The sequence below is a fragment of the Morus notabilis genome, unplaced genomic scaffold (assembly GCF_000414095.1).
Source record: "Morus notabilis unplaced genomic scaffold, ASM41409v2 Scaffold409, whole genome shotgun sequence".
Lineage (NCBI taxonomy): Eukaryota > Viridiplantae > Streptophyta > Magnoliopsida > Rosales > Moraceae > Morus > Morus notabilis.
Genome location: NW_010357248.1, coordinates 312,907 through 337,536, shown reverse-complemented (window position 1 = coordinate 337,536; position 24,630 = coordinate 312,907). Strand labels below are relative to the sequence as shown.

General features: G+C 38.1%; 2 protein-coding genes across 5 annotated transcripts; both read right to left on the bottom strand.

Moving 5' to 3' along the window:
- Window positions 1–1,132: 1,132 nt before the first annotated feature.
- On the bottom strand, window positions 1,133–12,723 carry LOC112092182 (actin-related protein 2/3 complex subunit 1A-like). Of its 2 annotated transcripts, XM_024167616.1 has the most exons (15): window positions 12,473–12,723; window positions 11,763–11,848; window positions 10,713–10,789; window positions 10,050–10,144; window positions 9,801–9,870; window positions 9,560–9,629; window positions 9,330–9,403; window positions 9,173–9,212; window positions 8,925–9,006; window positions 2,709–2,797; window positions 2,519–2,604; window positions 2,356–2,416; window positions 1,844–1,950; window positions 1,635–1,693; window positions 1,133–1,505 (listed from the first exon to the last, which is right to left on the bottom strand). In XM_024167616.1, the coding sequence occupies exons 1-15, from the start codon at window positions 12,540–12,542 to the stop codon at window positions 1,441–1,443; spliced, it is 1,131 nt and encodes a 376-aa protein (XP_024023384.1). In that variant the 5' UTR covers window positions 12,543–12,723; the 3' UTR covers window positions 1,133–1,440. The 2 variants fall into 2 exon arrangements, with proteins under 2 accessions (XP_024023384.1, XP_024023387.1); XM_024167619.1 differs by lacking the exon at window positions 2,709–2,797 and having other exon boundaries at window positions 2,519–2,573.
- An 842-nt stretch (window positions 12,724–13,565) lies between these two features.
- Window positions 13,566–19,125, bottom strand: LOC21403795 (SURP and G-patch domain-containing protein 1-like protein). Of its 3 annotated transcripts, none has more exons than XM_024167570.1 (9): window positions 18,960–19,125; window positions 17,251–17,729; window positions 16,340–16,466; window positions 15,953–16,089; window positions 15,135–15,254; window positions 14,772–14,909; window positions 14,420–14,599; window positions 14,025–14,203; window positions 13,566–13,858 (listed from the first exon to the last, which is right to left on the bottom strand). In XM_024167570.1, the coding sequence occupies exons 2-9, from the start codon at window positions 17,669–17,671 to the stop codon at window positions 13,832–13,834; spliced, it is 1,329 nt and encodes a 442-aa protein (XP_024023338.1). In that variant the 5' UTR covers window positions 17,672–17,729; window positions 18,960–19,125; the 3' UTR covers window positions 13,566–13,831. The 3 variants fall into 3 exon arrangements, with proteins under 3 accessions (XP_024023338.1, XP_024023337.1, XP_024023342.1); XM_024167569.1 differs by having other exon boundaries at window positions 17,251–17,713; XM_024167574.1 differs by having other exon boundaries at window positions 17,251–17,696.
- Window positions 19,126–24,630: the final 5,505 nt, after the last annotated feature.

Here is a 24,630-nt window from a genome sequence, read left to right as displayed (position 1 = left end):
CCGTAAGTAATTCTTCTTTTCTGTTGTAGCAGTTTTCAATTGAAATTTTAACAGAACGCACTAAATAAGATTAATTTAAAATTTATGGGGTCAAATGAATTTTTTTAAACTTTATAAGACAAAATGGTAAAATGATAAGGGCCCTAAAGACTAAGGCCTCGTTCATTTCACCGATTCGAGTTTTTAGTTTTAGGTTTCTATAGTAAAAAGCTCTCAAAAAATGTCACATCTAACTTTTTCTGCTATAGTGAAAAGCTCTCAGAAAATATCACATCTTAGCTCGAATTGAAAACTCGAATTTACGAAGTGAACGAGACCTAAGTGGTACATACAAACAATAATCTTTTTTTAAACCTCCAATGTGTTCTTTTTGACTTGACTGCCAATGAGCGATCGAGTTAGCGAATTAATAATTAACTCATATCAATTATTGATTTAACTTTAATCGTTAACTAAATGTCCATTAGTGGATTACTCAATAGCAATTTTTAATTTACACCCACTACTAATTTTTTAACCATTTGTAGATTTTAAAGTCTTATTGTAAAAATGAAAATGAAAATGAAAAAAGAAATTGTTATGTTACCTCGAAGGATTAACGGCACTCATAACAAGAGGACTTGCGTAGTCTTATATTGATATTTGTTAACTAAACGATTATCATCAGGTTTTTTTTTTTTTTTTTTTTTTTTTTTAATATCCTTTTACTTCAATCATGTAAAGTTTTTTGTAAATTTGATTTTTCCTGTTTCTCTTCCTTTCATGCCACAAGTGGTCTAATAAATCAATGCAACCGAAGGCAACTTTTGAATTCCGTTCCTTTGTTCTTTTGTGCCATGAACAGAATTAATGAAAGAAATAAAAAAGATGATCCTTTCCGATCCCGGGTGACCTGTAAATATAAAAGCCACAAAAGGTACAGGTATGTAGTCTAGTTTATTTATTTATTTTAATTGAATGGAAATATGAATTTTACTAAGCAATATATAACGGTTATATTATCTGTCCCTAATATAGGACACTGCTAGCTTAGCCAACAAGTCAGCAATCCCACTGCCTTGAGGGACAAAGTCACGCGCTGCTCCAATGATATTTTCTTCGTCAATTTGCAAATATCACATTAAAAGGCATTTATAATTATTTAAAACAAAAAAGGTGTTTACATACGATAAAAGGAAGCAAACTAAAAACTTCTTATTAACATGAAATGACAGAGGGAGTTGTTTTCTTTTAAAATGTTACGATTCGGCCAGAATTTGCAAAAGGGCACACATGTTACATCCAACGTCGTATATAGGAAGTACAAAGCTAAAATCATTAGGACTCGTATGGAAGGCTTTCGTAAAAAATTACCACTGATTGTGAGCTGCTCACCAGTCAAGACCAATATAGAAATCCTCTTTCTTACCGGCGCCGCGCGACGTTCTTCACGATGAGGGTTCACAAATATTCAAACAGATCTGCTTGGTCTTCCAAATCCCAGATAACAACTTTACCATCCAATCCTGTGATGTTTAATTAAAAAAAAAAAATTAAAAAAAAAAAAAAAAAAAAAAAAAAAAAAAACCGAGTAATTTGGACAAAGAATGGGGATATGGATTCGGGTTTTTCTTTTCTTTTTTTTCCTAACTAACCTGAAGTGCTAAAGCGCTTGCCTGTAGATATCCCTGGCTGTCCAAGAGAAACAATACAACTGCAGTAACCAGAAAACGGACATTCATTTGGTTTTATCATAGTTTAACATGGATAAATATCAACCTAACAACACACAAATTGCATGAGTTCTCATGGTAAACGGTAATGGTAATGGAAGCTTAAATTAGTTTTCGAATTATTTGCATACTTTATGCAATTCTCATGAATGTCACCACGTGATCTTGAATGTTCAACTCCATCATTGTTCACGCCCTGCTTAGGTTGTCCATAGAGCTTCCCAAATGCTTCAGAAAACTACAAGGAAAGAGAGAAATTAAAGAGGGGAGGCCTAACACAAGCAGATAACACGTCAGAAAATAAATATTAAAACGAAAAGCTAAAGATCACACTTTGCAATATGGTAGCGGTAGGCATCAAAGGTAATGAAAGTTTGTATCCCATATTTTTTTAAACCTTCAATCTATATTTTAGGCCATGAGGCTTGGCCCATAAACCTATTACATTGGTTCTAGTCCTCGACCAAGCCTGCCTGCTTAGAAGATTTTACTTTGAACTTTTAGGAAACTGAATGGTAATCCTAGCACGAATCAGAAACAGGATTATCATGAGTATCTACAAGCAGCGCGCTTGTCTACTTTTAGGTATAAAGGCACAATAGCAGACAAGCAAACATAAAAATTTAAATACCCACATATTTACCTGTGAACCATATTTCGGACCTGAAGACGTTTTCCTTTCACCTAAGAATCTGATGAAACTCCTAGGGAGAAAAGGACAAGGAACCACTTCAGAAGAATGGAGCGACCATATATTTACTTATTCTCATGAAACGCTGAAAAAGCAGATAATAACTTTTACTCACCAAATTCCTTGTTGGTCTGCTGCAAAAACCATTGGGTTGCAGTCGAATCCAACACCTATCACCAGTCTTGCAGAAACAAATATAACCTGAAAAACATGTTGGCCAACCGTATGCAGATAATAGCAAGTCAGTGGAAAATGTGGAGAAGATTCTTAGTCTAAAATGTTAGCAAGAGTGGATGCTGACCCACATCACGGAGAGGCAAATCACGGAATGCAACATTTTGTGCCAAAGGAGATGGTCCAACATCATCAACAAAGTAAATCATCGAGTTGTGGGCTGCACAATATCACAAGACATGTAAGCTGGAAATTATCTACAATCAACTCCTAATAAGAGGATGGTAAACTCTTATCCTCTTCAAAGTTCATATCTTCCTCGGACACTGAGTCAAATAGCCAGTGTGACAGAGAATCTGAAAAAACTATCAAATCAAATAAGTTATTGATCTTAACAATTACATGAAGAAACTTACTTTTCCTGTATTAGAACATGATAAAGACTGTCATTTGGAACAAAATCAAGAAAAGAATTGAAAGAAAGAAGAAAAGAATCACGGTAGACTTTATTGATTGTTGGAATGTACACACCAATCGGCAGAACTTCGAGGGTCTGCTGCCTCCCCTTACTTGGAATCTATCCAAGATTTGTACAAGTTTTCCTGTTAATTTCCCAATGCATGTCTATCCCTCTTGCCCCCCCTTTTATACACTTTCCCTCTAACAAACAAACTTACTCAGTAAACTAACTAACTAATACTAACACTTCCCAGCAAGCTTCCAACGCCTATAGCAAGCTAAAGACAGCCTTTCCTAACCCTGTTTATTCCTCCTAACATACACTTGCCTGAGTAGGGGCTTATCAATTACACCCCCCCTCAAAAAAGTCACCTTGTCCTCAAGGTGGAAGGCAGGAAACTGGCGCTGAATCACCTCAAACAGCTCCCATGAAGATTCAAAGTCAGGAAGGTGGCGCCATGTAATCAAAACCTCCAAGGAACCTGTGGCAGGCGGAAAACGTGTATCCAGGACCTGAGCGGGTTCCACCTGCAACGTCAAATCTTCCAACAAGATTGGAGGTAAAGATTGAGGAATATCCACAGGACCCAGTGCCTTCTTCAAGCGGGATACATGAAAGACCGGGTGAATCCGAGCGTGAGAAGGAAGTTGCAGCCGATACGCCACTGGACCAACTCGAGCGAGGATCGGAAACGGCCCATAATAGTGAGGAGCAAGCTTTTCATTTACCACACGCGCCAACGCTCGATGACGATATGGTTGGAGCTTCAAATAAACCATGTCACCCACCTCAAATGTCACAGAACGGCGCTTCTTGTTGGCATGGTCTCGCATAGACTGTTGAGCGCGACCCAGATGATCCTTCAATTTCGCCAACAGCGCATCTCGATCGCATAGTTGCCGCTCCAACTCCAAGGTAGCCGTAGAACCGGCCTCATAAGGCACCAACTGCGGAGGATCCCGTCCATAGAGAGCTTTGAAAGGCGCCATGGCAGCCGAAACATGAAAGCTCGTATTGTACCAATATTCGGCCCACAAAAGATGTGTAAACCACTGCCTGGGTTGGCCAGAGACAAAACAACGGAAGTAGGCCTCCAAACAGCGGTTGACGACCTCCGTTTGTCCATCCATCTGTGGATGGTACGCCGTACTCCGGCACAAAGTAGTACCCTACAACCGGAAAAGTTCCTTCCAAAAATGGCTCATAAAAACCTTGTCTCGATCAGAGATTATACTCCGTGGAAATCCATGTAGGCGCACTATGTCTCGGACAAATGAAGCAGCCACGGTGTTGGCCGAGAACGGGTGTTTAAGGCCAATGAAGTGACCATACTTACTGAGGCGGTCAACGACAACCAAGATTGAATTATAGCCCGCAGATTTAGGTAAATCCCTCAATAAAGTCCATGGAAATATCATCCCAAACCCGATTGGGTATAGGCAAGGGCTGCAACAACCCAACCGGCGATAATGTCGACGACTTATGTTGCTGACAGACGGCACAAGCAGCCACAAAAGACTCGACATCCTTGCGCATACCCCTCCAGTATAACTCCATTGCCAATCGCTTGTAAGTCTTAAAGGCCCCCGAATGCCCTCCTATCTTACTACTATGAAACTCACGTAACAGGGTTGGAATAAGAGGAGATTTCGGAGGAATGACCAACCTGCCCTTGTATAATAAATGCCCCCTTTGAAGAGAAAACCCCGCCAAAGAAAGAGAGCCAGCCAACAACTCCTCCATGGTTTTACTGAGCCCCGGATCTGCCTTAACCTGCCGCTGCAACTCCTCAATATCGAGCACCATTGGAGTTGTCATGACCATTAAAGCAAGCCCCATTTGTTGTCTCGATAGGGCATCAGCCACCCTATTTTCCGGACCCGGTTTGTATTGAATCTCGAAATCATAGCCAAGCAATTTACATAACCATCTCTAATGCTCCACACTTACCAAGCGCTGTTCCAATAAGAACTTCAAACTTTTCTGATCGGTACGCACCACAAAGCGTCTTCCTAACAAGTAAGGACGCCATTTCTGAATGGCTAACACAATGGCCATTAGTTCTCGCTCATAGACTAATTTGGCGCGAGCGCGCGCCGAAAGGACTTGGCTCAAGTAAGCGATGGGGCGATGCTGTCCGCTCCTAGACCAAACCCCGAAGCGTCAGATTCCACCACAAAAGGTCGAGAAAAATCTGGCAAGGCCAACACTGGAATCTCAGTCATAGCCCTTTTTAAGTGCTGAAAAGCATCCTCAGCCTTAGAATTCTAGTGAAAGGCGTCCTTCTTAAGTTGTTGCGTCAATGGCCACGCAATGCGTCCATACCCCTCCACGAAACGGCAGTAATAACCTGTGAGGCCCAAGAACCCCCGCAACTCCTTGATGGACCGCGGAGTAGGCCAATCCAACATAGCCTGTATCTTGCTGGAATCCGCGGAAACTCCATTCCTAGAGACCACATGACCCACATATTCCAATTGCTCCTGTGCGAAGAGACATTTTTTTTTATTGACGTACAATTGGTTGGCCTGCAAAACCGAAAGGACCCTATCCAAGTGCTCCAAATGGTCCTCCCAAGAACAGCTGTAAATCAAGATGTCATCAAAGAAAACCAACACAAAGCGGCATAAGAACGGCTTCAATACTTCATTCATCAAAGACTGAAATGTAGCCGGCGTTGGTCAATCCGAAAGGCATAACGAGGAACTCATAGTGTCCCTCAGGAGTGTGAAAAGCGGTCTTAGGGACGTCGTCGTCACACATGCGAATTTGGTGATATCCTGATTTCAAATCTAATTTGGTGAAGATGGTGGCTCCGCACAACTCATCTAACAACTCTTCTATCACCGGAATTGGGAATTTATCTGGAACCGTGGCTTTGTTTAGCGCCCTATAGTCAATGCAAAATCTCCAACTGCCATCCTTCTTCTTGACGAGCAAAACCGGGCTGGAGAAAGGGCTCGTACTCGGCTGTATAATTCCAGCCGCCAACATTTTCCTTACTAGCTTCTCGATTTCATTTTTTTGAAAATGGGGGTATCGGTATGGTCGGACACTAATCGGACCGGTGCCATCCTCAAGAATTATGTGGTGGTCCTTCACTCTGTGAGGAGGTAAACCGACTGGCATGTTAAGACCCAATTGACTCATTTCCAAGTAAATGCCCTGCCCTTCATGACGAATGGTACGCATCATGGCCTTGAGGGAAATCAATGACCTTGTAAGACTAGCGTCCCCCTTCAACATCACATTCTCCCCGTGCACCTTGAATCTCATAACTTGAGTCTTCCAATTGACATTCATACTCTCCAAAGTCTCAAGCCATTGCATTCCTAGAATCACATCTATTCCACCCAATTCCAGTGGCAAGAAATTCTCAATTATGGTCAAGTCTTGCATGCTCAACACCACTTCTTTACACAATCCCTGCCCTTGTACCGACTCCCCTGTGCCCGTTTGGACACCAAAAGCCCTTGTAGGAGTTATGGACAATTTTAATTCCGACACTAGAGTAAGAGAAATAAAGTTGTGTAGCCCTGGAATTGATTAAAACAATTACCTCACGATGACCAATCTCCCCCTTTATCTTCATGGTTTTTGGTGTCGTCAACCCCACTACGGAGTTCAAGGACAACTCGATCACCTCCGTTTGTAGCAATTCCCCGGGCTCCTCCTTTGCCTCATCCAACTCAATTTCCTCGTTTTCAAATTCATCCTCATCGCTTACTAACATAATCCGCAACTCCCTCTTCTTACAGCGATGCCCAACAGTAAACTTTTCATCACATCGAAAACATAGGCCCCTATTCCTCTTCTCCTGCCACTCCGAGTCGGATAATTTCCGGAATGGAAAATCCTTCTTCGGCCTCTCGACACTAGGGCTGCCTTGAGGCTGATTCGCTGGAGTTCCCATTGGCGGATTCGATGTGAGACCCGCCACTTGAGGACGCCAAACTCGAGACCCCCCAATCTCCCTTCGCAACAACAGATTTTTCTCTTCAATTCGCTGCGCAATGTCCATGATTTCGGAGAGCCTCTCTAGCTTGAGCAAGTGCAGTTCAGCCCGAATATCAGCCCTCAATCCATTCACAAAAATGCCTTCAAGGATTTCCTCCAGAACTTCTTGTAAAGGGGCAGCCGATACCTCAAAATTCCGGCGATATTCAACCACCACACCTGTTTGCCTAAGCGCCAGAAATCGTTCACACAGGTTTCCCTCTTGTGAAGAACGAAAACGTTGCAGGAGAGCCACCTTGAAATCAGTCCAAGTGATGAAAGGCCACCGCTGATTCTGCCACTGAAACCATGATAGTGCATCTCCCTCTAATGCAATTCCTGCAGTCATTAATTTTTCCCTCTCCGAGAGCCTGTTGATTGAGAAAAACTGGCTCATTCTAAACAGCCAACCATCCGGATCAATGCCACTGAATAGCGGGTAGTCCAATTGTTTCCGCCTCACCTGTGAGAAGTCCTCACCTCCCCACGGCTCCCCATACTTCCCCATGAAATCCATAGAGTCCTCAGGCTCATTACCCTCCCAATACCGTCTTCCTTCTCTACCCGTATGTCCACCAAAATGACCTCTCTCAAAACGACCATCCCCTCTCTGTCTAGGTCCTCCATTTCTTGTACGAACTCCTCCTCCCCCTTCTCCATTTCGGCCACTGCGACAGTCCCGTACATCCTCGGAAGTTCCTCCCGTTCGGAAATCACCGCGCCGCCCATCGCGGAGGTTGCGTTCACCATCGCCGGTCTCGCCGCCCCTGGGTCGGCCATTCCGGCCATCTTGACTGAGATCGGAACAATTTCCGTTCGCAATTCGAACCCTAACTCGCACGATCTCTTCTCCGATCTGGTTTTCTCTGTGCAGTCCACTTCCTGTCGTTTTCCCTTTTCCTTTTCCCCGAGAACCCGAGGATCGGCCATTTCTCCCAAGTTGCGACCGTCCTCCTCCACCAGTCCAGCAACTTCACGAGCTAGTCCTTGGACCACTCCGATCTCGCCTTCCCTAACCCTCGCGATTCCTAAACGTGATCCCTCCGCCGGCAGATTCGCAGTCGCCGCCACAGAAAGCAGTCGCATCTGCTCCTCCATCAGTCGGCGCAGATCCGACACATTCTGGCTCATTTTAGCCATATTATGGTTGATTTCCGCTCTACTTTGGCTCATTTCCGCCCTTACCTTGCCAAATTCCTTTGCCACCGAAGCCTTAACTTGATGAATCTCCTTCTCCATCGCCTCAAATTTCTCCTCCGCTTTTCTGGCAGCCTTATCGCCCAGAAAAGTGCTATGATACCAAAATGATAAAGACTGTCGTTTGGAACAAAATCAAGAAAAGAATTGAAAGAAAGAAGAAAAGAATCACGGTAGACTTTATTGATTGTTGGAATGTACACACCAATCGGCAGAACTTCGAGGGTCTGCTTCCTCCCCTTACTTGGAATCTATCCAAGATTTGTACAAGTTTTCCTGTTAATTTCCCGATGCCTGTCTATCCCTCTTGCCCCCCCTTTTATACACTTTCCCTCTAACAAACAAACTTACTCAGTAAGCTAACTAACTAATACTAACACTTCCCAGCAAGCTTCCAACGCCTATAGCAAGCTAAAGACAGCCTTTCCTAACCCTGTTAATTCCTCCTAACATACACTTGCCAGAGTAGGGGCTTATCAGAACATCTCAATTTAAATGTGCCCAAAGCCAGAGGAAAAGATTTTTATGATACAAATAATTAACTTTTGATCAAAGCTTTTACTAAATGAAGGTTAATCTAATAGTAGAGGAATGAGGATACTCAGGGTGGCCCGAGCTCAAAATTTAAATAGTAAATCTATGCGGGTGAAAATCTTTCATTATAAATAAGGTGCAAAGGATAGATTTCTCTGACCTACATATGCTAAGGTATTGCCACTTGGTGACCATTTCACGCCAAAGGCCCAAGAAAATGAGAGATCAAGCTGAATGATTTGCTGTTTCAATCAATAGGTAGAAGAAAATCAGGTCAACTAACTTCAACCAGTAATAAATAAATAAGATAGATATGCCCATAAAAAAAATGCACCCTATTCCCAAAAAACAATATGGCATTAAAACCATAAAAACTTATTTCAACTTCTTGAAGGAAATATATTGAACCTCTCCAAACTTTGAATCCGAAGGGCCTATTCTTGAATCCCTGACACAATTCAATTGAGAAACCACAATTAAGATATAGCACGAACAACATTAAAGAAGAAAGGGGAAAAAAGTTTAACTGAAAAAGCCTATTGCTCGCGAATAACATTAAACATACTTTGCATCAACACCTTTAATGAAAGTGGAAAAAACCCGACATTTTCCATCTGTTGATGTTGTAGCAAGAAGAATCTGTAATTAAGCACAAAAGTAACAGTAAAGAAAGAAAATCGTGAGTTCATTTTGTTGAAAAAAAAAAGGTGAGATCGTTTGGCAACTAACAGTAACAAGCAGCATTGTCAAGCAACTAAATTTAAATTAATGGGAAGTGGTACAGCAGGAAGATACATTATTTGGATGCCAAGCAACACTTGTCACAGAAGATTCGTGTCTTTTCCTGATAAGTTTACTGACCCACCTGAGAAAGGGTACATCATGAAAATAACTTGATCATTCACTACAAAAAAAACTAATCCAAATGAAAGAATGTAGTTTATTTAAGTGTGAGCACTACACGAGCAATTCACAAAAAATTTAAAATAAATGGATAAATAAAAACAAAACAAAAAAAAAGTACTACACGAGTTACCAATTGTTCTCTTGCTCATAGTAGCATATACAAACAGTTTTAGCTCCACTTCCAACAGCAAACTTGTTTTCTGGGGCATGGAAAATGTGCATTTGTTAAAATTGCGTGATACTGAACAACAGGTGCATATATTTTCACAATGAAATATGCGGTATTCTAGAACAACTTCATGAGTACTAGGTCTCATAGGTACAACATAAAAGGACGAAAAGAATCAAATTTAATAAAAATGTCAGGAAAAATTCATACCTTTTGGACTCCACTTAACACAGAGTGCGGCACGATTTAGCCTAAGAATAACAAGGGTGGGTACCCACTCTGGTCCTTCTAGGTTCCAAACATAACTAGCAAAGGAACGCATTGATGAGTAATATGAGAAAGATATATGGGTGCGTTTGGAATTGGTTTCAAAATGATTTTGTTTTTAATAAAAAGAAAAAATGAGATTATTTTGAGAATCATTCTGGAACCGATTCTGAAATTGTGTTTGGTTGGTTTTTTAAGAGATTGTTTTGAGTATAATAAAAAAGTGAAATCATATTTATTAATTAATATATTATAATATTGTTGATAAGTACTAAAAAATAAAAACAGAAAAGTGAAAACAACTTTCAACTATTTTCTAATTCCTTCACAAAAAACCATTCTCACTGTTTTCGTTTTCAAAACATTTGCTAAACAAACGTCGTTTCATTTTCATTTTCAATTTTTTCTTCTCAAATACGTGAAAACCGTTTTCAAAAACAGTTCCAAACATGCACATAATATCTACACGTGGATTTGAGAGAGGGATTAAATTTCAAGAAAAGAGAGAAATAATAAAGAAATTCAACATTTCAAGAAAATGAGTTCCAAGATTTATAACCGAAAATAGTCTACATCCCAAATATCTCGACTTGCAGAGATACTCACGAATTCCGATCATGAGACGCAGTAACGATTCTGTTTGACCTAGCACTCCAGTCTATTCCAGAAACAATTTGATCATGCTGTGACAATTCAAAGGAAGAACTACTAAAATCAGTTATGCAGTCCCTTAACCAAAAATAAGAATTACATGAATTTCCTGAGAAATTATTATTTATCTAGAAATAACGCATGAGAATTAATAACCAAAATTTTGTCCAATGCAAAAATAAATAAATAAATAGATAAATGCTATTAGATTCGAACAATCAAAATAGGGACGAAACATTCTTCCAAAAGCAAGCAAGATATGACTATCCCAACGAAATAAAAGTATATATATAAAAGCATATTCCAAAACAGATATCTTCTATGCCCTGAAAGCCATGGTTTTCTCCTTCATGGTAAAAAAGTTGCAAATCATACCAAAAAAAAAAAAAAAAAAAAAAAAAAAAAAAAAAATCTTTTCCACCAAGTTTGTATGCTATGTTCAAGAAGAAAGATTAAAGAATAAACTTAAGCACCTATGAGCCAAAAGGCACCTTAGTAAACTAAAGAAAAACTTTCTGGGAAATATAGAATTGAAGAAGAGGATCCAATTCCCTAACATATTAGGTAAACATTATGTCACAATCTGGTTTTAACGTCCTAATAGTTGAGGAATACATGACATGAGTATCTGTAGGAAGCATGCATGCAAAAAACCTGAGAGTACGAACATAAATTAGCAGGCATTTATAATCCAAAGTTCAAACACAGTGATGAATTTCCAGGTAACTGCTTTCTATTGACGACACGCTTGACGCTTCGAACTCTCTCCTTCACAGACTTTACTGATTCAAATACTTCAAATGGTCTTGGAGATAAAAATAAAAAATAATAATAAAAAAATATCCCACTTCACAAAATTGCAAAGCGCAATAATAAACGTGCTTTGCTTTCCCTTGAATCCGTATCAAGGTATACGAGAACACTACAACGGGGTCAGAATCCTACAGCTTTTCTTGACAATCAGAATTCAACAATCTTCTCTTCTAATCAATATGAATCTAGTACCTTTTGGAGAACATGCAATCTCTCCCATTTGTCTTCCAAAAGTCTATAGATATGAACTTCATTATTGTTCGGGCATAAAGCAATCACTGCAAAAGATACCAAAAGCATGTTACTCCATTGAACTTGGTTGAATTTTAAATGCTAAAAGAAAATAAATAACAAAGGCATGATTATTTACAAAATACAAGAGAATGTTTATCCGACGACATTACGTATCTAATCAAAAGAAAAAAAGAAGAAAAAATAATTTTGTTCAATGACTCAGTAAATCACTTTATCTCTAGATTGAGTATAGAAAAGTGAACACAAACAGAAATTCGTACTCGTATTTGGATTAAGCAAAACATCAAAGCTTAAATAAGATGAACAGAAATCGAAATCCAACTTTTGTTAAAAAACAAAACAAACAAAAAAAATACAAAAAAAAACAAAAAAAACAAAAAGAAGAAGAAGAAGAAGAAGACGAAGGAAGCACCATTAAAGAGACATTAATTGAACCCAAAACTTCACCATTCCATTCCCTCCAAAATTTGAGCTTTTTACTTCTTTCCAAGAGTAGACACCACAAAATCATTGGCAATAAATAAATAAATAAATTCCACAGCCTAACTTCTGATTGCCTTGTCTCATTTTCCCACATTTTCTCAGCGACCAAACAGTATAGAAAATTGATAAGGTAAGAGAAAAATTGGAGATAGCAGTAGAATTACTAGATTGCTCTGGGCTCCAAGCGTGGCAGGTGATGCACTGAGCGAACTGGTGGACTGTGATTGCCGCCATTTCTCTCTTCTTCTTCTCTAAGCCTGATTGTTTAAAGAATTTTTGTTGTCGGATTTGGATTTTCCTATCTTTGCTTAGAGATTTTACGGAGTGGAATTTATACCGAAGAAGAGAATGAGAAAAAGGTGAGATCTAATACAGATCTCTAAACAAAAGTGAGAAAGTCACTGTTCAATACTTCATCATTTTGGTTTTTTTTTTTTCATGGTAATTTACACCAACATCCCTTAAACTTGTCACGAATTGACAAAATAGCACGTAAATTAAAGGGGCGTTTGTAGAGGGATTCGTTCCTTGATTTAAATCATGATTTATAGTTCGTTATAATATTTTCTCTCATAAAAAATACACGTATATCGAAAATGATTCAAATTACATAATTTGAATCTTCTAACCAAACGAACCCTAAGATTTGCACAGCTAACTGCTTAAATTCAAAATTCTTGACAAATAGTCCAAAATTGATAATTGCATCCTCGAAACAACGTAAGTGACCACTATGGAACTATTTGCCAAGAATTTAATTCATGAGTTGTAAAATAAGTTTTATCATTTTGCCAATACTAGCTCAAAGGGGCATTAGTGCAAAAAGAACCCTTACTTCAATTATGCTTTTAATCTTTTTGAGATTAGTGGTGGTGGTTATGGGTGTTGATCAGTCTAAAATCGACGGTTTTTGGTTGGGGTCAAGCGAGTCGATTTTAGGTTGGGATCAAGCGGACCAGTTGGGCTCTTCGTACAACAACTCTATATTATCTTATTAGATTTTGATGAGTCGTACAACAAATATATATTATCTTATTAAATTTTGATGGATAATAATAAGTGACGAACGTAAGCGCTAAAAACTCGTGCATTTATCTCTAAATAAATCTCTTTATCTCTAAATAAATCTCTCATGATAATCAAGGAATGTTTCAACTAGCCACTAGGTCACTTTTCTTTCGTCACCCGTGAATACGGAATCCTTTGCCACAGCAAATTTCATTTTATTTTATTTTTCAATAGCTCATTTGATTTGCACAATTCTGCCATATGATTCCTTGTTATTTTATAGATCTGCCTGAAAGTATGCTAGAGTACAATAATTCAAGGATGACAAAATAACACATCAGGCAAAACCAAATTAAGATAAAATAAAAAATAGACCATCGCAAACAATAACGAATTCCAAGGAAACTCCAACTAGGTTTTGTTTTGCACAAGACATTCTGTTCTCATCGTTCTTAAACATCGATAATAATCTTATAGAGATTGACCAAACAGGTATATTGGCTTGCATGGCAATATCAGTAATATGCTTTCCGTGGGTTGCCCTGCAAGAATAAAATATGATGAAACAAGCGACGAAAAAAAGCGCTACAAAGGCAAAAAGGTCTGAATTGCGGTTCAAACCTATGAAAAGAAAGGGTAAAAAGTGAACCGGAACTGTATTTTGAACTTATTAAACAAGCATAATGAAGAAAGGAAGAATTGCAGTACCAGAGGATTGGGTCTGTGACGATAACCGAGCATCATACGCTTTTTATACTGCTCATATATGTCATCTTCAGGATGCACCTCACCAGGATTATTAGCACCAACCCCCAAATTGTTTGTCTTGACATCGCCTGCCATAATTGGATTTGCAATGCCACTTTTGGAGCTCCCCAGACCCTCACCTGTAAGCAACACACCCGAATGTTATAATACATCCTCGGGAGGAAATCAATGTCCAAAACTGATTTCCGAAATGAATTTATATCAGGAACAACTTCTACAAGATGTAAATTTTCTTCAAAAAAAAAAAACGCTGAAGTGTAAACCGATTTCCAAAACAGATTTATATGAGGAGAGAGAGAGAGAGAGAGAGAGAGAGAGAGAGAGAGAGAGAGAACCTTCTTTCCAACCCATTTTGGATAAGAGTTTATGACCCACATTATCAGCCTGGATTTTTGACTTCTCTGCTGCCTTTTTTGCAGCTTTCTGTGCAGAAGCATCATTGCAGGAAGCCATGAACTTCTCCAGCTCCTCTGGAGGAATGTAATCACCCATGTGGTGGCCCCTCTTACCAGATGCTGCTTTGCCAAAGTAATTGAACCCAAGAAAAAAAACTTTAAATACCAGAAAACAATGCACTAGCAGGGTCATGCATCTATGGGAGAAGTAATTAGTTCAGTAGAAATGCCGGCACATGTCGTTCCGAAGAACAAGGAGAACTATTGATTTTAATAAGATTTTATTGCGAACCTTGAAGAGAGAGAGGTGGGGGCATCTCATCTTTTGAATGTTTAGGTTGTCTCTTCCTTTCTTCATGTGCAGCCTTCTTCATGTAGTACTCCATCATTGCTATGGGATCCGCACCAGTTGGTGGTGCACCAGATTCCCCTATGCTCATGAAAGTCCAAGATCAATCAGCATTGAATCAAGCAGTAGATTTTCATATATAGAAAATGAGCCAACACCACCCGTATTGGATGTATAAAAAATGCATGTAAGATAGAACATGAATGAAAGATAAAACACGTCATTATTCATATTACTCTCACTTTTTTTTTCTGTATAATTCTCTGCTGAGAGTAAACCAATGGCAAATATGGTATGTAAGATTACCAGCTCTTTCTGCTGATCCTGTTTGTAATGTACTTGAACTCCCGTTGGATTCATATAAAGCGGAGGCAGGAATCTGATAGTTTGATTGCTGATGGAAAGATCTCTGTATACCATTTGTGCCTATAAAGAATAGCTCATATTTTTAGTTAGAAAGAACGTTATCTGTCAATAAAGAAACATTAGCATGTGCAAACGAAGAAACCAGGGTATAACTACAACTATTAAGATTACATCGCATGTTTAGAGGAGCCAGACAAAACATAATGTGTATATAAACCCTCAAGGCAGAGTTTGCAGAGAATTCACCGTCTAGACAACTCAGAAATGCTATGCGCTCAAAGAAAAATATACACATCAGATGAAACTTATCCATTTTGTAGCAACTGACATATGATCTAAGCGTCACAAAACCATAACTTTAGCTAACAAAATATGAAGTATATGATGTGCGGTAACATAAATATACTGCACTGAAGAGATAATCATTAAAAAAGTAGTGGAAATGTTCTATAAAATAACTAATGATGTTGCATATTGTGGGTTAATCTAAAAGGACACCTCATGGAAGTTCCAGTCATCAATTTTCTATAAGTTATCCTTTATCCATGCTTCATCTAAATGTATTTCAACTACGTGTGCCACGAAGTAAAGCCAACCATAGTAGCAGTAGCAAGTGTTGTATCTGTATTCCCAACTAAAATCTACTAACTTCAAGCAACAAGTAAAATACTAATGCTTTACATGTATCCGAACCGCCTTAAAGGCTAAAATAAATTTATTCCACGGCAGAGAGAGAACATTAAGTTTCAAGGACCAACCACTTCGAGATGTTTGGGATTCTGACCAACCACTTCTAGATGTTTGCGATTCCCTGTTTTGTGAAAGGGCCTTTTCTTCTTCAGCAAGCCGGTATTCATAGTACTTGTAATCTGCGGAACTCTTATCAAATAGAAACCTAGGAATAACATAACAAGCCACAAACATAGCATAAGAATTTTCCTGAATGACGAAGAAACTCCAGTAAATAATAAAGAAAAATAATACAAAATCCATATAAGCATGCAAAATGACTCCATGGAACTTGATAACAAATCAAGATGTCAAAAAATAGCAATGTACGCATTAGAGACATCAGACAGTACAACAAAAAAAGACAAGCCAAGATGTAAACGCCTAGAAGTTGTATATGTTAAAGTAAGACCTACTGGAAAGGGGTGTCTCCAGGATTCTTTTGACGAGTAACATCCTCGAATTGCCTTCCATTTTTAGCCACAAAACTTGCTAATTTGTCAGCAACTTTCTTGACTGTAGGATCACTTGGGGATGATGGTGCTGCATATCACTCATAAAACTGATTAATACCAAGAGCATGAACAACGTAATGCAAACTACTCTTGTAGTAGCCGTGCCACATATTCCAATTCTTTCATGAACATCTCTTTCCACCATGTTGATAGGAAATAAGGTATAAGCTGCATTCATGAGACAAGAAATATTCAAGAACGTCTTACCCTCTTCATGCGGACCACTTTAAGAGTAGAGACCTATGAGAGTTTCTTAAAAACTGTCTACCGCCTACTTTATAAAGGGTACAATTCTTAATTTTTTTAAATATATAAATAAATAGATTAATACGAACACACAGTACTTAACAAGGGGAATGCTGAAGAAGATCAGAACCACATGATTGGTGACAATAAATTGCATGACATAACAAGCAGAAGAGTTAAGAAGTGACAACAGAATAGAAATAAAAGAAATCCCTTCCAAGCACACTGTGCAAGTACCATTACTTCCCAAGGTGACTTTGGCAGTTACTAATAAAATTGCCTCAAATGGATTTGTTTTGTTTTGTTTTCTTGTTTTTTTATATGAGAAATGCCGCCATATAGTTGGATGTGGAAAAACACCATAGACATATCTCTCTATTATAGAAGACTCTATTAGACTTGTGCAGACTCGGGGCATCATGAAAACTCAAATGTGCGTGAGACTAGGAGACATAACAGAACAATTATAAAATTAAAGTGACCCGACTGAAAGAACAAAGAGAATTGAAATTGAAATCTGGGGATGAATCCATGAGGTAAAAGGATATAAAGAAAGTAGTAATTACCACCATCCAATTGTCGTGATGCTTGCTCATGGTCATCTGGCTGACCTAGCTTTTGTCTTTTTGCTGCTGCATCACCTGAAACATTTCCATCACCTGTCTCTTCTTCATCTTCATCCTCATCCGCACCTAACTTAACTGGCGGAGCTGCAAGCTTTGACTTCTGTTTCAAGCTGAAAGCAAGTTTTCCGGTTGAAACAGCATGTGTAGTCTTGCGAGTATCATTAGCCTTAAGATCCACACTGGTTTTATTTATGGTAGGGTTAGGGGCCAAAGTTGCTGATAAAATTTTTACTGGTCTAGGCTCCCCCGCAGCAGAGCTCTTCTTGTCATTATCCTTCTCCTTCTCCTGTTGTAGCTGTTTGAACCTTTCCATGAATGAACCATCATTAACAAAGAGGCTAGATGGTACTCCTTTGTCCATTGGCAAAGAGCCAAGTGTGCTTAGGCTGTTTACAGGAAATCACTGTTTGACAAGCAAGCTTTCAAGCCATTTAGACAATGAAATGATGTTTAATGTCTGATCTGTATCTCATTTAATATATGCAACAGTGTCAAAGAATGCTTGTAATTCAAAGAAGGGGAAAAAAAAGGTGAATTAACTAGGATATTTTTTTTTAATACAACATGGATCGAACCCGCAACTTCTCCCAAACCCCATCCCATCCGAAACCCCTAGTACCATTAGACCAAGAGGTCTTAAGCATATTAACTAGGACATTGAAATTAAACACTTTCAATACCTAGATTTTACACTTGGTAGGCACCCACAAAAACCAAGATGAACAATGAACATGACATGATTTGCAACTAGTCTCAACAACAACACTTCAAACTAGAATCTCCTATGAAACCAATTTAATACTACCTTACTTATCGAGCAGCAAAAGAAAATCACATAGTTTACAGGATCTTCAAACTTATAGATTCATAATCGAAATATCTCCCATGAAACTAATAAAACATCATAACTGGATTTGCCAAAAGAAAATAATAATAATAAAATAAAGTCGGAAACCAAACCGAAAATGGAGAATCCAAAAAAAAAAAAAAAAAAAAAGGAAAAGCAAACACTTTCTTAAATAATTATAAACACTCATAAATGCTATGTAAGGTAGCATTGCTCTCTTCCTTTCTAGATTTCATCCACTTAAAAATCTGATTTGTTAAAACCAAGGATCAGAAATTGGCCCCTGGGGAAAAAAAAACCCAATCTTTTCATTGAATCTTATAAATCCAAGCTAGCAAAAGAAAATTTCATTCAAGCAAGGAGAATTATTACCCAAGAGGTAACCTATTAGATTGTTTTTCAGCAAAAATAAAAAATAAAAATAATAATAATATTAACTATAAATCAATGAATTATATACAAAATCCCAATAAAAAACCACCTCATATCTAACTCGATCAACACTAATTAACAAAACAGAACATGTAAGCATAATTTGCAGGGAGATAAGATAAAATAAATCCCAACCACAACAAATCATAATGAAAAAAGAAAATACACGAACTGAGATTTATCAGCATCTCATAGTGAGGAAAAATCAAGCTTCAAAACTCTATAACCTCTAAGCATGTGAATCAGACACAAATTGAACAACAAAAACCAATCTTTCCAAATCCCCAGTCTCAATAAAGACGAAAAATAGCAGTGAAAACGGATTATGAAAGCGAAATTAGGGGGATAGAGTTAACGAAGTCAGACCAACCTGACCAACAAAGATTCAATCTCAGAACGTCGAATTCGTCTGGTTTTTTGTTTTTTTTCTAGGTCAATCTGAGTTCGCTGTTTGCCCTAATAAATCCCCCTCTCTCTAGCGGTGTGTTTGGAGGAGGAGAAAGTGAGACCGGTTGATCGTAGTGTAGGGTCGGTTGTGCTTGTGCTGGCTTTTTTTTTTTTTAGCCGTTTTTTGTATTTATTAGGGAAAGTGAAAAGCTCTATGTAGTGTAAGGTAGTGCTGAAAAGACGAGGCGCCCGCAACCACCGAAAAGTTTAAATTTTTACCTGATAACTGAGCTTGAGCTGTGCGAATTTTCAAGCTGCCCGACCCGACCCGATTTTCTCCTTGGACAGGCATCGGGCAGTCTTTGGCTGCCCGTGCCTAATCGGGCTGCCCGTTACCCAACCGAAAATGTCCAAATTTTTAAATATTATTATATTATATATATTATTATAGATATATATATATATATATTACAATTTGAAATTTGAAATGAACACATGAATTATATAAAAAAATTTATTTCTTTATTGATTTTTAAATTTATAATTCATGATTGTCTCGTTAAAAACCTTACCAAGAAAAATTAAATTGGGATAAAAACTTGGTAAGGAAAAAAGAGTGCAATCATTGTGGGACGAATTACAAATTTGATGAACTTACAAAGTCTATACAAGATTACAATAACACTATACAAAGTAAATAAATATTTACAAATTACAATAATAAAATTTAATTTGAAGCAGAATGATCGTCTTGAAAATTAAAAGTTAATCTATTAAATTCGTCGATCCATTCTTAGTTTGCCGATGACATTGTATCGTGTAAGCGTTGGTCGGAACGATCCCAATCCTTAATGCACACCAAAACTTCAACAATATCTTGTTGCAATGCGTTTTTCCATTCTTCAAGTATTCGGCTGGTTGTACTGAATGTTTGTTCGGCTGCAACAATGAAGAATGGGATCGAAAAAATATCCATTGTCAATCGTGTTAGGATCGGCCAAGTTAATGCTCGTGCCCTCCACCACTGAACCAAATCAAACATTTCACTATTGTCTACAACTAAGCCCTCACTTAGGTACGCCATTAACTCGTTGAAGCCGCCGCTGTTGCCGCCACCTCTTGATGAAGATCCACTCCCAGATTCTTCTTGACCTTGAGACATCACCGTCGTCTTCTTCTTCTTCTTAGACAACCCGAAAACATTCAAGAATGAATACGGATTATCGTCTTGTTGTTGCGGTTCTTCTACACGAGGTGTGTTTCTAAACCTACTTTCATAAGAGCTATAGAAAGAAAATATTTTTTCCTTTATAATAGGAAATTTGTCAGTAGTGTCGATAGCTAAAAAGTCACATAAGTTACCTAATCCACTTTTTAAACCATCTAATTTTAATCTAGGGTAAAAAATAACACCGAAACCATACAACATTAGTAATTTAGACTAATATTTTTTAAACTTCTTTTTCATAGAGGCGATAGGAACTCCTAAAACCTCGTGTGTCCTAAATTCACTAAATAAAATATATATTCTTAAAAGTTCTCTTAACGCTAATGGTGACGTTAGGTAATAAGTTCCACTAAGCTTTAAAGTAACTTCGTGAAATTTACTTAAAAAGTTAAACAAGAGTTTGGCAATTTGCCAATCAATTTCATCTATAAATCATGCTCCTAATTTTGTACTAACATAATTTGTTATAGCATCTTTATAGAGGATGCATTGTTTAAGCATTATATAAGTGGAGTTCCATCTTATGGGCATATCTAAGGCTAATGCTCTAGGATTTTGATTACATGCTTGTAGAAATCCAAACCAATCTTGTATTTTTTTATTATTATCTTGAATCCAAGCAATGTTATCTCTAATTCTTTTAATATGATCTGACATTGATTTTAAATCAGATTTTACTATTAAATTAATTATATGACATGCACAACGATGGTGAAATATATCATTATTACCGAATAAACTTAAATCATTTTCAAAAAGTTCTATTGCTTTAGTATTTGCAGTTGCATTATCTAATGTTATGATCATTATTCTTATCTCTTAAACTATATTCATCAATGACATAAAATTGTATTATATATTAAATTGGCAGTATGTGATCCTATAATACATTTAAAACCTAATATTCTCTTATCCAAATCAAAACCTTTATAATAATGTCTGGTTACAGCTAAATAATCTTTGTTGGCAACGGCAGATCAAATATCCACCGTTAACGCAACGCAATCACTAGTAGAGTGAAAAATGTTGATTAATGCTTCCTTTTCTTGTTTATATAATTTTAATGCATCTTTTCTTGAAAAAAATTATACATTAGGATTATGTACAATTTTAATATGACGCTGCCAATTCCTTTGTTCAGTAAAACTAAGTGGTTGATCTAATGTGGCTACTAAGCGTGTCATTTCCATATAATCGACTTACGGATCGTATTTCCAAGTGGTTAGACCACCGGTTTGGCAGTCAAATGATAATTGTGTTTGGCAGAGATCGGGTCCGCCTCCTTGCTTTTGAAAATACTTGTCAGAGTGTCTTCTCAAGTGTGTAGTGCCGTGAATAGTGTTACCTTGTAATTTATCACCACAATATTTGCATTGAGCTATGTATCTAATGTTACCGTTATTGTCGACCTCCTCGAATGTGTTGAAGTGCTCTCAAACTGCTGAGGTGCGCTTGCATTCCTTCTTAGAACTTGCAACACTTGCACTAGCACTACCGCTTGCCTTTCCTCCACGCCCACCAGTGCCACCACCATTACGTCCATGACCTCTAGTACGTCCACTAGGGCTCATATTTACAGTTTTCTCAGCAACTCTTTCTGTAGTTTGCGATTCCTTGCGTTTGAAAAACATTAAAAAATTACCCTTCTTCGATGTTGAATTGGGCATCAATGGGAATATCACCACTATAACCAGAAGAAGCCATTATGAAAAATAAGAGAGATTGAGAGCGCTTTGAGAGAGATTAAGAGAAATCGAGAGAGATTTAAGCGAGATTAAGAGAGAGATTAAGAGAGATTAAGAGACATTAAGGAGACGTTTGGTTCATGGATTAGAATCATGAGATTAGAACCATTTTTTATTTACGTGTATTTTTGTGAGAGAAAATACTGTAGCGAACCACGAACCAAGATTCGAATCGGGATACGAATCCCCCAACCAAACAACACCTAAGAGAGATTTGAGAGAGATTGAGAGAAATTAAGAGAGAATGAGAGTTTTTAGGTGAGGAAAATGGTTGGGGGAGGGGGGGGGGGTATTTATAGGAAATATTTTTGCTTGAAAAAAAAAAAATTTTCCCCCAAAAATTTGGTTCCAACGGCTATGTGAAATTTGGGCTTTCGGGTCAGGTTCGGGCAAATTCGGGCAACGGTCTTAAAAATAGCCATTGGGGTTTGAAAATTCAGGTGGCGGTCGGGTCGGGCAAAAATAGCCGTTGGGTTCAAAATTCGGGCAGATATTCAGGCTAACGGTCAAAAAAATTCGGCTATATTCGAGCAATGGCCAAAATTCGGGCTAACGGTCATAAATATTCATGCAAAATTCAGGCAAATTCAGGGTACGCAGGAAAATTCAAAAAAAAATCCGGCAAGCGGCGAGGTCGACTTCTCCACCGGCGGCGGGCTGCCATAATGGATTTTTTTCAGGCTGCTCGAGCCCGTGCCCGGCCAAAAAGGTCGGACGGGCAGCGAATGGCGCCTGCCCGCCGTGCCTGAAAATTTTTGGGTATCCGGCATGCCCGCCGCCCGAAAATTCAACACTGGTGTAAGGTGAGCCAAATCACCCACGGTGGAGTATTTTATTCACAACCATTAGATCGTGACGGCCACAAAATATAAGGGAACATTGACTTATAATAAGTCCTTCGACATTGAATTACCTTCCATTAAAAGAAAATCAACCATTAATCTAATTAGACTTTTAATCTCAACCTTTGACTTCAAAACATGTCCAAATTAAGAGCCCGTTTAGTTTGCTAATTCAAGTTTTTAATTCAAGTTGAGATGTGATTTTATGTGAGAGCTTTTTACTGTAGTAAAAAAGATAGATGTGACTGTTTTTAAAAGCTTTTTATTGTAGCAAAACTCTAATTCTAAACTCGAATCGATGAAATGAACGAGGCCTAAATCTTAAATTGATACGGAGCTTGAGGAGCTTCCACAGCCTCCAAATCACTTTACCAATGAAGCTCTACCTATGTTCGCAACGATGGACTTCGCCTCGGCCGACGACGGGCCTCACCTCCTAACAACAGATATCGCCCTTTGTCGATGAGGTTTCCCACGATCTCCCTCTTCCCTCCTCGGCATCACCACAGACGGAGTTCCCCTCTCTTGCAGACGTAGTTTCGATAGAGTTTATGAAGGCAAGGCATGTGTTTTGATGCGGGGCCGATGATGAGTCGATCTGCACCGGTGTTGATGGCAGAGAAACGACGGATTGGTGGGGCGTGGAATTTTATTTTATAAAATTATTTTACCTAAATAAATCATACCTATTAACCTTCGCCCAACCTACCAGTAAAGCTGGCAGCGCTAAGCCCCGCCTCCCTACGCCATCACCGCCGTCATCTTGGCCCCCTTTGCCTCTTCGCTATCGACATCTTGTCTTCCATTGGGAATTACAATAACTATGATTTTCTTCCTCTCCAAGCAGATAGATTTTGTAGAGATTTAGGGTATGTTTATTTCATATACTCAAACTCAAATCATTGATTATACTACATTATTTTTCTCTCATAAAAGATTTGAATTTTAAACCTCAGAATCAATAATCATGATTTAATTATACATTCTAAATGGATCCTTATATTCTAAACAAGATTTGGTCATGAGGATTGCTGTAAAATAAATCTTAACTATCTGTTTTGTAATTCCGATTTGTTTATTCTTGGAATTTCAGTTCTTGATCCCGTGGTTTTGTATCACCATATGTAATTTATATATGTAATTTATTTGTAATCTATGATGATTTTAGAGATTTGGATTTGGAATATACAGACTAAAGAAAACTGTACATCAATTACTTGCAAATCGTGTCTGTAAAAAAATCTTCTGTAGAAAAAATTTTCAAAACTTTGGTGCATATTATCTTAGGCAAATTACACTTATGCCCCCTGAACTATTGGCGTGTTACAAAAATGCCTCCAAAACTTTAAAAATATAATTTCCCCTAAACAAATCGCCGTTAGCATGCTTCCCCCTTATTTGCCCTCTCTGTTAAATATTGAATGGTAAGTGTCACGTTTCTGGCACATGACACTCAATCCCAGGGAAAAAAGTAATTTAGGGGGGAAAAAAATAAGGCCAATTAGGGCAAAAAAATCCAGAGTTATTTTAGCATTTCTCATCGTTCTCGAACCCAATCTTAATTTCTCAAAAACCATCTCATCGTTCTCGATTTTCCACTTCGAATTGAAGGCCTTGAATTTCTTCAAACTAATCAGTGAAGAAATCACCGAAGAAGGAAGGGTTTGAGTTGATCCGAATAAGTGGAATTGTCAATGGCTGATGGTAAGATTTTATGAACCCTAACTATGGAATTTGGTAACAATTTTGTTATTGTTTTGGGCAATTTGTATATGGCTTTTGGTAATTTCATCTTAAACGTTTGAATGGCTGATTGGTGAGAATATTCTGTTAAGTTGG

Excerpts from the sequence above, each read along its gene's own strand:
- LOC21403795 (XM_024167570.1), bottom strand. The coding sequence starts at position 17,671 with ATGGACAAAGGAGTACCATCTAGCCTCTTTGTTAATGATGGTTCATTC. Across the intron at positions 16,090-16,339 it reads CCTGGAGACACCCCTTTCCA|GTTTCTATTTGATAAGAGTT; the intron begins GTAGGTCTTACT and ends TGTTATTCCTAG. Across the intron at positions 15,255-15,952 it reads ATCCCAAACATCTCGAAGTG|GCACAAATGGTATACAGAGA; the intron begins GTTGGTCCTTGA and ends TATTCTTTATAG.
- LOC112092182 (XM_024167616.1), bottom strand. The coding sequence starts at position 12,542 with ATGGCGGCAATCACAGTCCACCAGTTCGCTCAGTGCATCACCTGCCAC. Across the intron at positions 10,790-11,762 it reads GATTGCATGTTCTCCAAAAG|CATGATCAAATTGTTTCTGG; the intron begins GTACTAGATTCA and ends GAATTGTCACAG. Across the intron at positions 10,145-10,712 it reads GCGTCTCATGATCGGAATTC|TTATGTTTGGAACCTAGAAG; the intron begins GTGAGTATCTCT and ends TTCCTTTGCTAG.